The sequence below is a fragment of the Apiospora phragmitis genome (assembly GCF_038363925.1).
Source record: "Apiospora phragmitis strain CBS 135458 chromosome Unknown utg000002l:1.0-5516284.0:1.0-5523493.0, whole genome shotgun sequence".
In the NCBI taxonomy this organism is placed as follows: domain Eukaryota; kingdom Fungi; phylum Ascomycota; class Sordariomycetes; order Amphisphaeriales; family Apiosporaceae; genus Apiospora; species Apiospora phragmitis.
In genome coordinates, this window is record NW_027117400.1 from 2367877 (window position 1) to 2383397 (window position 15521).

At 52.6% G+C, this 15521-nt stretch overlaps 5 protein-coding genes across 5 annotated transcripts; 2 read left to right on the forward strand and 3 right to left on the reverse strand.

The window, feature by feature from the left end:
* Positions 1–2525: 2525 nt before the first annotated feature.
* Positions 2526–4989, forward strand: PG994_001567 (putative heterokaryon incompatibility Het-C protein; the record flags this gene model as incomplete). Its single annotated transcript, XM_066852976.1, has 3 exons — positions 2526–2751; positions 2819–4127; positions 4179–4989. 3 exons carry the CDS (start codon positions 2526–2528, stop codon positions 4987–4989), a joined length of 2346 nt encoding a protein of 781 aa, XP_066721117.1.
* A 747-nt stretch (positions 4990–5736) lies between these two features.
* Positions 5737–7675, reverse strand: PG994_001568 (Protein phosphatase 2C-like protein; the record flags this gene model as incomplete). Its single annotated transcript, XM_066852977.1, has 2 exons — positions 5737–5854; positions 5937–7675. 2 exons carry the CDS (start codon positions 7673–7675, stop codon positions 5737–5739), a joined length of 1857 nt encoding a protein of 618 aa, XP_066721118.1.
* A 511-nt stretch (positions 7676–8186) lies between these two features.
* On the forward strand, positions 8187–9157 carry PG994_001569 (uncharacterized protein; the record flags this gene model as incomplete). Its single annotated transcript, XM_066852978.1, has 4 exons — positions 8187–8399; positions 8446–8647; positions 8763–9019; positions 9092–9157. The coding sequence occupies 4 exons, from the start codon at positions 8187–8189 to the stop codon at positions 9155–9157; spliced, it is 738 nt and encodes a 245-aa protein (XP_066721119.1).
* A 1126-nt stretch (positions 9158–10283) lies between these two features.
* PG994_001570 (Pumilio-family RNA binding repeat protein) lies at positions 10284–13119 on the reverse strand (the record flags this gene model as incomplete). Its single annotated transcript, XM_066852979.1, has 6 exons — positions 10284–10808; positions 10870–11496; positions 11564–11853; positions 11876–12617; positions 12709–12792; positions 13006–13119. The coding sequence occupies 6 exons, from the start codon at positions 13117–13119 to the stop codon at positions 10284–10286; spliced, it is 2382 nt and encodes a 793-aa protein (XP_066721120.1).
* A 1411-nt stretch (positions 13120–14530) lies between these two features.
* Positions 14531–15427, reverse strand: PG994_001571 (mitochondrial 37S ribosomal mS33 domain-containing protein; the record flags this gene model as incomplete). The annotated part of the gene is made up of 4 exons (XM_066852980.1): positions 14531–14556; positions 14605–14657; positions 14716–15024; positions 15405–15427. The coding sequence occupies 4 exons, from the start codon at positions 15425–15427 to the stop codon at positions 14531–14533; spliced, it is 411 nt and encodes a 136-aa protein (XP_066721121.1).
* Positions 15428–15521: the final 94 nt, after the last annotated feature.

A 15521-nucleotide genomic window follows, 5' to 3' on the forward strand; every position in this document is an offset into this window, starting at 1 on the left:
TGGCTATCGACCTATCGAGCCAGCCTGCCGGGAATTGTCAGTCCACTCCAATGTGAAAATATGCGATGTAATTCTGCATTATAACTAAGCGAGACGACCGGCATCTGAAAGCAACGTCTTCCCCCCAATGTTGCTTGCGTGGTTTGAGGACTGCATTACGTTGTGTGACCCCTCTCGGAAAGTTTCTTTCCACCTGAGGGGATGGTAACAGCTGCATTTCCCAAACTTGGCAAATCAGTTCCCCCGCGGCGCAATGCCAGCAATCCTAATGTTGCTTCTGCAAGGGTTGAAGACGCAGAGGCTTGGTAATTGCAAGGAACTTGATAGCAAGTCGTTGAACCGTTTCGGCCATGATGCATGATGCAAGATTAGTTAGTGGTATTGTGGCTTTACCTAGTCGCATCTGAATATTTGGTTCATATACTCGGCATCCATGGGGCTGCGTTGTGACTCTTCCTCCAGCTGCCCGTCTAGTCAAATTACAGGGTTATGCCGCACACCCTTACTGAAGCCCATGAACCAACGATCGAATCACAGCCTGACCGGAGATGCTTTCGGAAACGCTCAAACTATGCAAGATAGTCCCTGAGGGGGGAGGGAAGGTTGATCAGCAAGGTTGAATTCCTACCTACTCGGAGTTGGCTGTGGCAAGGCTTTCTTCCTATCTGCCAGTTGCGCATCAAGGCCGCATCACGCAAAGGCATGGCCACCATCAGGTAGCCTTAGTAACTGTCCCATGTTCGTGGAGGGGTGATCATACGGTGTAACCAATTGGCTCCCGAATCACACCGCGCCCTAAAACCCATCCATTCTCTATTGCGGCCATGATTGGAACATCAGTCTCGGTTCTAGAAGCTTTCACAGAACAGCCGCCCTGGGTGGTGCTAGTAGAGTCGTACGTCTGGCCAAAAGAAAAAAAAGGGTGCAGTCAAATCTCGATGTCGCCACGTGTACATTTGCTAAGAGGTCAGTCAGCCAGAGCGATAAGGGGGTCGTTTCCCCGCCTTTTCTAAGCTCAGTAGCACGCTGAATATCCGACAAGACAGACGGATAGTAGAGGCAGAAGGGCGGTGACTAGGAAGTTGACATTGCTGCCTTGGGATCCGAACATGTCGGCACATCGGACCCGATTGCAACTCGATGAGCCCGAAATAGGGTATCCTGTGTTGGGGGGGGGGGCCATCGCCTGCATAGGGCTGACGCCACGGCTCACTTATGTCGAGCTGCATATCATGGTCGAATGATATGCCAGGAAAATTGGACACGCGTGGCTCGTGACATGTGTATGCGATGCAAGCTTGCTGTCTGTGACACAAACGGGTAAGCAGGTCTTTTGAAGTTGGTACCCAGCCATCAAGACCGTACAGGTGACCTGGGCCTCCCCACCGGGCGTACCTAGGTAGGTACATCCGCAAGAATCAGGTAGCGAGGTCGGTGAAGTCGCCGGAATGACTCGGAACTTGTGCGAATTCGTTTGGAGATGTAGGTTCGGCTTGCCCGGGCCTAAAGCCGAACGATTTCGTCCGAAGAACGGCTCTCAGAAGGAGTCGCAGTCGCAGTCGCGATGCCCTCGGGCCGCGTTGGCACTCCCGATGACATTGCCTCTTGCGTCGGGTATTACGCAGACCTGCAGACTCAGGGCTACGTGAATTGTTCGTATATCTCTCGAACGATTGGATCTTGGCCTTTTCATTTGACCCCTTTACTCGTTACGACGACCTGAGTCGATGCCCTCTTCACCCCAAAGCGGGTCGCCGGTCGGACAAGAAGCAACGTCTTGTGGCCCGAGAAGGCGAAGCGTCATTGGCTTGCTAGTGACTGGACATGCAACAAATCTGACCTGCAGTGCATACAGTAGCGAGTAGTAGTATGCATACCTAAGTAAGTAGAAATGCATGAAAGTATTAGGCAGCCTGTCAACTGTGTGGCTTGGTTGAGTTGGTAGTTGGAGGGAGGGCGACCTGTGTCTTTTCAGCTCTGCTAGATTCCACACAGATCGGCCCCCCAAAAAGATCAGACTTAGACCAAGTAAGGATTAGCGACTGCCTTGACACTTGTGCACATCATCGTGTTCGGACCAAGAAAAACAGGACCTTGTTGCATCAATCCTGGAAATGTGCCACGGAATAGAGCTTGCTGCATACTTGTTTCGTAATCCGTCGTATCTGTCGTGGCCGAGGCCTTAGTACGTAAGTTGGCAATAAGGCATGTTATGTTGTAGAGAAGACGGGCCTTGGGGTGGATGAGGTCATCGTCCTATCCAAGCTGCCCCCACCTGAGCTTACATCGCCTCGCCTCACTCATCTCACCTCACCTCGGAATTACCCCGCCATCCATCCTATGCTAAGGTTCGACGAAGCACCAGCCTGACATTCCCGCGCTCCAATCAACAAGATCCCTTCTCCCCTCTCGTCAACTGCATATTGAAACACGAACAAGTCTTGGGCACTTGGCGCCGATCTTCCTGAGCACGCGCAATTGAGAGCGAGAACTAGAAGAAAAGAGGGAACACGAGCGTAGTAGCCATGGCTGCTCCCAAGCTCGGCTTCGGCAGTATGCTGCTGGTCCTGGCCATCGTCTTGGTGGTGATGCCAGGCCGCGCTGCTGCTTTCGGCGCCGGTAACATCCCCTCGATCGCCCAGGTCGAAGGCCACAACTGGCGTCATGGCGATATTGAAGATATGCTCAAGACCGTTGCCTTTCTTCACGGCAAGAAATGGACCACCCTTTTAGTTCAGCGCACCTACTTTGGTCAGTTGAGCTGCGCGTCCATTCACCTTCCTGTCAGTATGGAGAGCTAATGCGCCAAGCGGTACAGGCAATTGGCTTCGAGACTATTCTCAGGCCGTTGATGTAGGCAGTCTAAAAGGCGTGAATGCAGAAACCATTCGGATCCTTGTTTGGGTCTTGTCGTTCTTGGCAAATGGCTATGCGACTGAGGAGTTTGAGGTCACTTCAGAACGCCTTGGTGTCTACCGTCCAGAGGAACACATCGACAACCCACTTGGCTATGCCGATGGCAAGGATGCTCGCGAGTTCGACAAGCGTCTGCGCGGCCCAGTCCTGCCGGAAGAGACACAAATCGATATGCGCACTGGCATGAAAAACTACATCGCCAATGAGGCTGGTGGGTGGGCAACTAGTGTCGGTTACCTCAGGAACAGCATTGCCCGCAGCGTTCATTACGGGCGGCTATACACCACCGGCTCGTCTCGTAAGGGCAACGAGAACGATCTCTGCGAGGCCTTGAGGTGCTTGGGTCAATCGCTGCATTGTATGGAAGACTTCTCGGCCCACAGCAACTACTGTGAGCTGGCCCTCCGCGAGCTTGGTTTCCACGATGTCTACCCGCACTGCGGCACTGCGTCGCAGATCCATGTCAACGGCAAACACATCTACCCCATCGTTACTGGTACCTTCGGTGGTGTGGACTTCCTGCACTCCGTACTGGGCGAGGCAAACGATCACTTCACACAGTCCGAGGTCGATGAGATGAACTCGGCGCTTCTGAACGCCCAAATGGCCACAAAGGGTGAAGGCAGTGGTTCTCGTGGATTTGGTGGTCCCAGCACTGCGAGTAGTTTCGTCTCGCTCGTCAGCAAGCTTCCAGTTATTGGCGGTGGTTTCGCTTCTGAAGCCCGTGACCTGCAGAAAATGGCAGACGACCAGGAGAGGCAGAACGAGGCGTACTCTTCCACACGAGGTGATGGAGCTCGCAACACCAATTTTGTTCCCGGTATGAGCGAGAACTTTGACCCCGTCAAAGTCGCTGGTCAAATTTACCCTATTCTGAAGTTCCGCGACAAGATCGTCAAATCCATCAACAGGGGTATTGCCAAAATCCCAGGGCTGGAAAGCTTGCTCGAGCACATCAGCGAGACACTGACCGCGTTCGTTCTTGGCCTACTCGCCCCATTCATTCGACCCATCATCAACCAGGTCACAAAGGTCCTGAAGGACGGATCTTCTGGCGTCATTGCTACGAGTGCCAACGCTCAGCTTGAGCCATGGAGAAACCCCAATTGCACGGATCCTACCCACTCGATGCTCTCGAAAGACCACTTCACCAATATACTAAACCCTTGTGCAGGCAGGGTTGCTGCTACAGTTCTGCAATATGCTGTCCCGTAAGTCTTCGTTATGACGAGTGATAGGTCCTTGACTAATTGGACGAACAGGCGCATCTTGTATGCTTGGGAGAACCCCGGCGTTCCTGTTGACGAGGTAGTCAACGATGTGACCAGGGCGTTTCATCACCCGGCTCTCCGTGACGAGCGTACGGAAATTCAACATGAAATGTTCCAGACCGTGCGCAAGTGGGCTGACGAGTACCCTCGTCGTCATGAGCTGAACCACGTCCTTGGATCTCAGAGTGTCAAGGATGGCAAGAACCATATCCTGCAAGGACAGAGTAACAAGGGGATGCATTCCCATGGCGGCGGCATCTTTGACGGTGGTGCCGGTAACATGATGAGCAACAGGGGTCACGGAAGACCTACGAACTCGCTCTGGAGTAAGGTCGCGACTCGTGATCTTGACGCCATGGGTGCCGGTCAGGGCGGTGGTGTTGGTTACATGGGTGCCAGTTCACCGGAGCCCTCGCAAGCCCCGGCTTCTACTCGCCCCCCTGGTAGCTTCGGGTACCACACTGATTCACAGCCACAGAGCGGAGGCGCCGCAGACTCTTACTACTCGGGCGGATCCAGCTATCAGGGCCAAGCACCACCGGCTCAATACGGAGGCGGCCCCCCGCAAGGATATGGGAACCAGCCGCCACAGGGCTATGGAGCTCCGCCGCCGCAGGGCTACGGTGGTCCGCCTCCCCAGGGTTACGGAATGCCGCCGCAAGGATACCCACCTCAACCGAGCTACGGCGCACCGCCTCCTGGCTGGGGCCAGGGCCCCTCCTCCGCCTCAGGGTGGTTATCCGCCGTATGGGGGTCAAGGCCAATGGGGTGGTGGTGGTTACAGGTATTGATCAGTCATTGAACTTGGGGTCCAAGGGACAAGAAAAAAGGGGTATGGAAGGCGTTTGGGGGTTAAGTTTTCAGGCTGGCTGGTAGTACATAATGACAGAAGCTATGCAGATAGCGGCGGGCGTTTCGAGAGACATTATGGGGGTCTATACCATATGCCTTCGCCAAGAATACACGAGTATTCTATCTTAATCGAGTGTAAACCAGTATTCCGCAAACAAAAGAGTGAGTCGATTTCACACCGAAATGTCTGTCCCCAACAATGCCTACAAGGGCGTCAAACAGTAGTAGTAGCGCATCCTTATTTAGCTTCTGTATGCTCGGGCAACCATCAGGAAGCGTACCAGATAGACATGGGCCTAACAGCGTCTTGCGAAGTTGGCCGGGTCGACCTACTCAGAAAGAACACAAACTATGGAACGAGATTAAAAGAAAGGAACGCATATTGGTATTTTCTGTGAAAAAGGCGCGCCTGGTTTATGCGTCTACCTGCAGCTCATCCAATGATGACGATCCACAGGCGATTTTTTTCCACCTGATACCTAGGAGCATCCACAACCAGACTAACTAACCTATAGTTGTTGCTCAGTTTACTACAACGCCGTGGCCCCAGAACGCCCGATCTGATTGCTTTGTCACTCGCTCGCTCTGCTTGTTTGCTGACCCGTCTTTCTCCTACTATACATTGGTTCCTGAATTACACAAAAGTGTGGACCAGGGCCGGACTATCCTGGTATATTCTATCAAGATGTAAACCAAACTACAGCTTGGGCTTCGCAGCGGCCGACTTGGGCGGAGTCGTAGCCTCTTGGTTTACAAGGACCTCGCCGGTCTTCTGGCCGTTGCCAAAGAAGATGACCTGAACGGTCAAGTCGTCCCTGCAGTCACATCATTTGTCAATAAGAGACTCAAGAAAAAACATGGCAATGAGTATATATAGATAGAAGGGTATGCACATACCGGTATCGTCTTGACATGGGCGAGACCAAAGTCAGTAGAGCGCAAACCTGCTCCTCGTTCTTGCCTCCCAGGGCATTGCGGATAAGATGCGTGGCGACGTTGCTGTCCTTGACAACAAAGCGCTCCTTGTCGTTGGGGGAAATGCCCCATTGATGCAGGCGAATGGGCGTCTTCTGGCCGTCGGGGCCGTTGCCGTCCTTAGTACTGTCGACGGGCAGGGTCTGTTTGGAGCCAAAGATCTTGGACCAGACCGAGTTGAACTGCGAGTTGGACTGCTCCATAGCCTGCGTCTCGACCCACTTACCGACGAGGCCTACTACTTCCTCGTTGGTCAACATCTCCCAGAGACCATCCGTGGCCATGACGAGGAAGTCGCCTCTCTCGGGTTGAATCTTGGTGGTTGTCACCACAGGCTCGGCTGTGACGTACGGAGGAGTCTTGAGATGAGGAGAATAACTGCGGCCGAAGAAACCCTTTCGAAGTCGGTCGGAAACGTCTCGGGTCCATTTATAACTGGCATCACCAAATGCCCTGGTAGGCTCTAGACCGCCAAGGACTCTGCCGTTGTGAACGACCCGTTCCTCGTTCGGGTGGGCCTGGCGCAGGCGAGCAGCTTCGCTGGGGTTGTTGCCAGTCTGGTCCTCGGAAAGAGGGGTGGCGGTCCACTTGCCGGAATCGCTTCGGCGTCCCAAAACGGCTCGCGAGTCACCAGTGCATGCCACCCGCAGCGTCTTCGAGGCGCTATCGTAGAACGAGAGCAGGGCGCATGAGCCTGACAAGGCAGGCCCCAGAAGCTCAGCAGCCACCCGCTTGGAGTTGGACTTCAGAACCTTGCCCACGCTTTCGTGAACGATTTCGTGGTCCAGTCGCGTGAAACCAAGCTTCATAGCAGCGTCGATAGCTTCGGGCGAGGGAGGGGCGCCCATGGCAGTAGCAGCCTTGTAGGTAGAGTTGAGCTCGCGGGCTACCGAGGTGATCAAGGTCTGGCGCAGCTTTGCCGAGGTGGTCCAGCCAGCGTGGCCATCGAAGACGCCCCAGAACATCCAATCGTTGATTGCCTCTCCAGTCTTGTGGGCGTCCCGCGGCGTGACCTCGACAATCTTCTCGGCATGGTCGTCCTCGATGGGGTTGTTGCTCGCCAGCTGGACGATGTCGTATCGCAAAACCCCCTGGCCCCGGTTCACCATGTAAGAGACCTGGTTGTCCCGCAGCTTTTCGGTGGCTTGGTCGGGGGTAAGCATCTCGAGAATATTACCGCCGCTCCCGTCGGCGCTCTTGGCGATAGGGCCTTCGCCGACAAAGGTTCCGGTGTGAAGCTCGTCTGCGCCTACTACCAAGACGTTGCGAGTCGGCGCAGCATCGCTCGGGGTGTTCGTGGCGCCGGTCGTGTAGGGGCGGGCGACTGCCGCGTCTGTTGAGGGGTCACCCTTGTACGAGTACCAGGCGCCGTAGCCAACGAGGCCCGAGACCAGAGCAACGGAGACTCTTCGAAAGTACATGGAGGACTGCAGCGGCTCACCTAGAGCATTTTGTCGCCGCGGGGACCGGGTCGTGTGAGTAGAGAACAAGGACGAGGAGGCAGGCAACGATCGCAGGCCGCCAAGCTTCGCGCGGCCTGTATTGGCGGTGCAGTGGTGTTGCAGCAGCAGACCAACCTGTCGCGTGCGTACGTTTCGAGACAGGCCTCGGACGGTGGTTTGACAGGTTGTCCGGAAAGCTCTCACGGCTGCACAACGCATTTGGACCCGGGCAATAAAGAGCGTCCTTGGCTCTTGTAATCTTCAAAGTGCTGTTGGTTACGAAGAAAGGAATGAAGACGGGGTCAAACGCGCCGCAAAGATCGAAGGGACGACAAGGTTAGAGGACTCGGGTGCTTGGTGGGTCAAGGACGGATGAGGAAGAGCCTATAAGCACTAATGATCGAGGGGCGGAATGTGGAAAGTGGACTGCCGGAGAGCCCTTGGGGGCACTGGAGCCGCCACCTAATTGCGCTGAGGATTTGGGAGACATCCCCTGTAGTCTGGACCTACAGTGGGTTTGCCAGTGTAAAGAACCTACCTCCTAACCTAAAGTAATCCCACCTTCGCGCTCTCGGTATCCGGGACGGTCACATGCGGAGCCGACCCGAGATCAATCGGCACTACCTGGTACATATAACGAAGTCTTAGTATGTATGGGCAGTCTGATGGTTTATCTTCTTCAAGAAAAGAGATTGACCTCAACGGCGAATAGCCCGATATCAGAGCCGAGATGAATCAAAGTGAGGTCACTGCCTCGGACTCCAAGGCAAACGAGAGCCTACCCCCTCCTACTAGTGCAGCACCCTCCGGGAGCGCCAACATGGACACGGGATCCAACCAGAGTACGGTTTATCGTGCCTTCGATAGCTATCCATGGTCCAAAGATCGCATCTTCCAGGTAATTGCCTTATTCCGCTCGCATCTTGCTTGCTGTCTTGTTGTCGTGAGCTGTGGCTGGTCTACTCTGACGCTGAATGAACATCTCCCAGGAAACACTCTCCAAGGAGTTGTATACGCAACATGACTCCAACCCTGCGGATATAGCGCTGTCCTGCCGGATCAAGCGATTCGAGGACAAGGTCAACATCAAAGTAGATCCCGCCATGTATCAAGCCTACCGCGATGAAGGCGCGAAGTCCCAGGGTAGACCTGGTCCCCCAGTTCCTTCTCGAGCAGGAGCGTATCCACGAGGTAAGTTGTTTACCTCCTTGGCTGTCGGTTCCTTTTGTTGCATTGGACTGATACCTGCGGTCATTATAATCTTCCCAGCCGGACCTACGGAAGCGCAGATATGCTGCGTTGACAGGCGACTGGGGTGATGTACCAGCTGACCAGATCCCCTACGGACAACTTTCTGCTCCCGTCGATGGAGGATTGACCGCACCTCTATGGCAACTGGCTGCCCCAAAAGCCGATCTGTATGTTAAGAGAGACGATCTAGATTCGGGAAGTGGGGGCAAGGAACCGTATCCCAAGAAATTCGAAGAGATCATTGAGTTCCTCCAGAGCGGCAAGGAGATCCCTGGCATTCAGAAAATTCCTGATACTGTGATCAGCGATCCGGTAAGATGACTTGTTTTCAGCGTCTATTGCTCGGCTACCCCTTTCGAAGTAACTGACCATACACCTACCTAGTCGATAACGACCACTACCGGTCGTCCAGTACCCTTGAAGCCATGGGAGAAGAGACCCGCCAACTAGATTCCGTTTATAAGCCATAACTCAATGGTCAGACTAAAGAGAGGCGCAACTTTCGTGACTGCGATGTTTCTACTGGCTACTACTGTGCACTCCGCCCATCAGTCTCGACGACGTTCTATCTGGCCAATCGACCAGTGTTTCACTTAAGCGAGTACCGTCGACATTAACTGTGAGGGACTTGACGAACAAGACTCCTCTACACCCAACACAGTCACCGTGATTGCGTAAATCTAAAAGCTCGACATGCCTAGGAGAAATCATGCGTTTTTCTAGAGACTGGCTACCTCAATCTAACCGGCAATGCCATAAACTGTTCCAGACTTCTCCTTGTCGCGGGATATCTATTTTTCCTGCCAGAATACACAAACAAAACAGCTCTGAACACAATGCTAAAGATTTTGAGAATCATTTCTTCTCCTCACTCTACTCTACTCCCATCCACCATTTTTCTTCCTCGTAAAACACACGCAGATTCAAGCATGTGTACACTGTACACAAAGCAGTTACACCAACAGGTCTGTTGGCATGCTGGGCCACATCAAGGGCTGCTTAGAACCGAGAGCTGGAGATGGAAGAGAAACGTGACAGAACAAATGGATCATCAACGGTGGAAGTATCGGTTCGTCCACCGCTCATCCAAGTGGTGGTTTGGGGTGGAGATTAAGCGAGGAATGATCGATGGACGCCCCAGATGCTCGACTTCGTATCGCAAAAACCGTAAGGATGATATGTCCAAGGCACCATCGCCCAGGCAGTAGCCCGCCGTGGTGTAGGATGTCGTAGACGTATGATTCTGTAAAAGATTTCCTCAAGATGCTCAGATGTCGGTGGTCCCAAGGCTGAACCGATGTGAGATGCCTAGTTGCTTTTGGAGAAGTCGAAAAGAGTCGAGATGAGAGGATGCAATGCAGAACGAAACGTCATCGTCGGCAAGTAATCGATACAATCTTAATCCGGTCACTTTCTGTGACCGTCGAGATTATGTATTACTGTTGACTGATCTTGTTAGGTTCCGTTGTATGGACCAGACCACGGTGTCAGAGAGTGAGCGGCTGGGTAACTCACTGAAGGACCAAAAATGGGTTCGCTTGATGTATGCGAACGTATAGCAAGGTGAGCCGTTCCATCACTGGTATGAACGACTCCATCTGGCATTCTGAGGCATCCGGCCTAAGTTGGCGCTGACGCAAGGACCGGGACGGGTGGCTACGGCTGGGTTGGTACAAAGCATCCCGACTCGAGAGCCGAACTTGGATCCTCGAAGAGACACCATATGCTTACGAATATGGGCAGCAACTATCTCGCGATGCTGGGGACTGGCATTGGTGAGGATGTACTGGATCAAATAATTGCCATACTGGTCGCTGGCAATATCAATCAGCGGGATTCGAGGTCGGTCCATGCGACCCTCGCAGACACGGTCAAGATAGCGAGCAAGAAACTCGGGACTACCGATCTTCAAACACTTCTCAACGACCTTTGATGCGTACTGATCCATGCTGTACTCGGCTGCAAAACGGATGACATGGTCAATAGCGCGGCTGCGGTCAGCAGGTGCACCATGCTCGCAAATATGTTGAATGCACCAATTTCCGAACTGCCCATGGGCAACGATGTCTATGTTCTGGAGCACCTCCTCGATGCAAGGTCGCTGTCCATATTTTTAGCCGCAATCCTCGGGGGGGTAATCTCATCTGCAGATATGTACATACCTTGTCCTCCTCGAGACAGTTTTCGAAGATGTTCTGGACGACCAAACTGCCAGTCTCGCCAAGGGCAACATCATGCCACATACCCTCCAAGGCATCGTTGACATACTTCATGATCTGAGGAGGGGACTCGGTCCATCGCAGTTCAAACAGCTTCTGCCAGACATGGCAAGCGTAGCGGTGAATGACGGTCTTGGGAATGTCGCGCAGCAGTTCGCCGACCATATGGCACTTGTAGTCCTCTGGCACGGAATCAAAGGCCTTCTGGATGACATGGCAGCCAAAAGGATCCATCGAAAGGTTCAGTGTATGACCACGAAGGGCCTCGGCAATCTTAATAACCTGCTCTGGGGTACCGTGCTCGAAGCAACGTTGCACGAGAAAGTTGCCGAAGCGGTTGACCATCAAAGCATGGGCCTGGAGGATGATCGCATCGACAATCTCGTACTTCTGATCCGGAGTGCCCACCTTGAGCTTCTGCTGGAGGAAGATGGAGGCCTGCTGATCATTGTTGCAGACAATCTTGTCGACAATGTACTTCCAGTTACAGTTGACGTTGCGGTCCAGAAGGCGACGGTAGTTCAGCGGTTCGGTCGTAGGCAAATAAGTTGGGCCTTCCGTTGCCAAAGGCTGCTAAATATCACGTCTCAGTGACGATTCCCCAGTAACTAATGAAGCTAGAACCATAAATACGTACCTCGGTTTTCCATGGTCCTCCAGACGAAGATGAGGTAAACTCAGTGGCCAGGGGAGACAGGGGAGTGCCGACGGGAGCTTGTTGCTGGTTGGCATATGGTCCCATGCCCATCGGGTATTGGCCAGAACCGGGCATGTTCCCAGAGCCTGCATCGAAGGGCATCTGACCATAGTTGTTGTAGCCGTTGCCATAACTGGACTGGCTGCCGAAGGATGACACACCAAAACGGCTATCGTGACTACGACCACCTCGTCGACCTCCTGGTGCTCGGACAGTCATGTCGTTGTAATCTGGGGGTTAGGCGATCGTTACGATACATATCGCCAGACGATCCGCTGTAGTTGACAGGGGGTTCCATGAAGCCTTGATGGCCGTTGCGGGGTCCCCAAGCTCCAGTATGGGGCATCTCATTGCCAGTGTAGCCGCTCTGGTTCTGAACGATGGCTTGACCAGGCCGAGAGCCATTGCCCCAGATAGCACGGGCTCGATTGAAGCCATTTGCCGAATAAGCCTCGCTGATATCTGAACGAGAGTCATCGAAACCGTTCCAGTGGTTAGCCTGTTCTCGATTCGGCTGAGAGGGAAGAATGGCACTTGGGCCAGCAATGGCAGGGCCGCTCGAGATTTCCTGGTCAGCAGCATAGTCACCTCCTGGGGCCGGCGGGCTAGAACCGAACTCGGGCTTAGCGGGCTGGCCCTTGAGGTTGTTGATCTCATTCTGTGCATCAGCCAAAGCCTTCTTCAAACGATTCACCTCATCTTCGCTAGACTGGCCACCATTCGTGGTGGCACTGGTTGGTCGAGTCGAGGGGGCAGTCGTGTTGAAGTCCTCCGTGGCTGGCGTAGGTGGCATCGAATGGCTGGCAAGGTGATGGCCTGGGTTCAAGTAGGAAACACTATGGGCGGCAAACTTGTACGCTTCTCCGTGCTTCTGCAGTTTGGCAGATTGTTCCGTGAGGTCAGCAAGGAGTCTATCCATAGAATTCGATTCGGGAGTGCCAGAAGCGTCCGAAGGACCGAGTGCATCGTGGTTCAGCTTCATCTTCTTCGCCAACTAGTTAGTATTCTGTTATCTTGGAGGAGAGAAGATGTGAAGACAAGGTGAGAGATGAGGCATCAAATGTGTTGGAACATGAACAACGTACCTTAGGACAGCTCTGATTGACCAGAGAAGCCGTGGAGATAGTTGTCAATGCCTTCTTGAGAGACGGCTTTGCCACGGTCTGATCCTAAGTCGTAGAATGTCAATCCTATTCGATCATCTGATGTACCTGCCTTGAAAGCTTGGGAATGTGGCAATTATTCTAGGTGGTGTTAAGGGGTGGGAGAGGATTGGTCGTCCAGGAATGGTGGAGGATGCAAACCCATAAGTAAATAGCTGCCTGCTTGAATGCTAGGCCAGATACGTGAGTGGGAATGGGGGGAAAATCAAACCTGCTTACCTCTGCAGCAGCCGAATCGGCATTGACAGGCATGATATTGTCCTCCATGGTCACGCTCTTGGATGCGAGAGGTCGACGGACGATAGGCGAGCCAGTGGAAGCGTTGCCAGCCATCTTGAAGATGGATCTGCGGATTGTTGGACTTGATGTGGGATTTTCTGCACGTTTGATGACCTAACTTCTCAAAACAAGATTGTGAGATGGCATGAATAGCAAGCAGGATAGATCAAATACGAGGGGGGAAAGGGAAGAAGGGAGGGGAATCTCGGGTCTGGGGGGCAGGCAACTGAGTACCGTGACCGGAGATGAGGTGAGGTGGAAGATGGGACGAAGGTGAGAAGGAGATGTAGAGGTGACGAGAATTCTTTTGAGTACAGCTGTAGTGGGTTGCTGAAATTCGTCTCGGTACCCGTACTTTCTGGGATAGCTGCGTACAAGTAGAGGTAAGAGCTCTTGAGGGCCGTTCCTGCTTGTTCGTATGTCCCCAGGGAGGTGTTTAATAAACATGTTGAACAGCGAACGGTTGACAGGTGCGTGGGCATGTAGGATAAGGCCCAACTAACAACCTCGAGCACTCATGTATTGATGGAAGTTGCTTTCAGAAATCTTCTCCTTGGGGTGATCATTCAGCAGTGCGCGGCCTCAACAGATGCATGCATCACGATCTAACCTTATACCACTTGGAAGCCATAGATACCTATCTTGTATACATGCAAGTAAGTGACAAGCCACACTGGCTGGGTTATAGCATCCAAGTGTCAGGGGAAGAGCACACTTCGATAATCAGGCCTAGCCTACCTACCTCCTAGATAAACAACGAGGGGTATATGCATCGACAACCACATTACAAATCATCCGGTACGACCCATTGCGAGTGATGTGTGCATGATGCACGCCTGGTTTAATTTTCGAGATAGATGCACTAAAAGATGGCTACTCACTTGCCAGCGGCACGCAATGGGGTGGGACGATGTCCTCCTACATAGGAAAGGGATGTGCTTCCCAATAATAGTATGCTGGCCTGGGACCACCAGTGTCAGGTAAGGCAACGACGGGTGGCGGGCTTGGTAGAGTTGTTCTTTTTCACCACACCAAACTATCAAGACAAGAACAGTTGCAACCGTTTCAATGAAGTGAGAATTCCTGGAGGGTTTTGTGAACATGGGGGTGATCAGCACGTTAGCATATGTTACTGGATTTAGCCATCAAGGGGTACACTCTCTACACCAAATAGTTAACATACCATGCACATCTACCATATCGAGACATGCATCTTTGTAGTACAGGTATAAGCCCGAATCCATACAGATTTGATGTATAGTACCCTGGTTGTTCCCAACGATCGGCTTGGAGGCTGTACAAGCTTTACTCGTAGAGCCTGGCCGACACCAGCATTAGCCGCCCTTATCCGAACGCCCGAGCGAACATCTCTATATTTGCGAGCTGTATGAATCCGTAGAAAGTGCCGCCATATGCCTAGACTGTTGTACATATATCACAGGTCGTCATCATTCCGTGTAATCGCTCATTTCTTTCCTTTCTCGTGCGGGGCTGATAGAGGTTAGCATTGCCGATGTGCGCTTGGATGTTGTTGCTTACCTGCTGGCGGAACTCTCTTCTTCTTCGGCGGCGCTTTTCCTCGTTGACGCCGGCTGTAGGTCCAATTAGCCTGGTGCTCGCAAACCCATCGTGGCCCAGATAGATACGAACCCTGCGAGATACTCTTGCCAGTCCTCAAATTCCTCATTTTCGCCCTCCAACTCGAGATGCTTGAATTGCTTGAAAAGCTCTCTTATGCTCGGGCCCCTCGGGGGGTAGTACTTGGCTAGCGAAGGTCCTCGTAATCGCTGTCGCAGGATTTTGTTGCCCATACGGATGCCATCAGGATTGTACGTCGTCGAGAAGATTTCGCATTGCGCCTGCAATTGATCAGTATTGGCATCTTGGCCATTAGAGCAGTAACCAGAGTACGGACCTTCATGAGGCTCAATAACCTCGCTCGCGGCACTGCCATTTTGTCTAGAGCATGGAACAGTGAGTTGTAAAGTTGCAGTCAGGTCGTCGCTAACTAAATTCAACGTACTCCGTACCTCGACGCCCAAGCTGCGCTGGCGAACCAATCGATAAAATGGGACCCACATCACGGTACGTTTGATTGGCTCAACCTTAATTCTTCGCTGCACAATGTCGGACTCAAATCATCTAGGAGAAGAGTATGCCTTCGTCGATATCTTTTCCTACCATAGCAGGCTAATAAGCATTTTAGTCATGGATAAATACTTGCAGACTAAATCAGCATCTGCGGGCTGTCGTACTGTTCTACAATTGAAGCAAAATTACTTGACGTTCATGATTTCTCAATGTTAATTCAATGTAATCCACCCTGTATCCATGCTTACCTAGGCACCCTATCTCCGTACATTATTTCGATATCCAAGTACCTTTTGGCAAATAATTATTCCAGTAGATAGGTAAGTACCTACATCTTACTGTTTTTCCAACGGTCGGCTATTTCA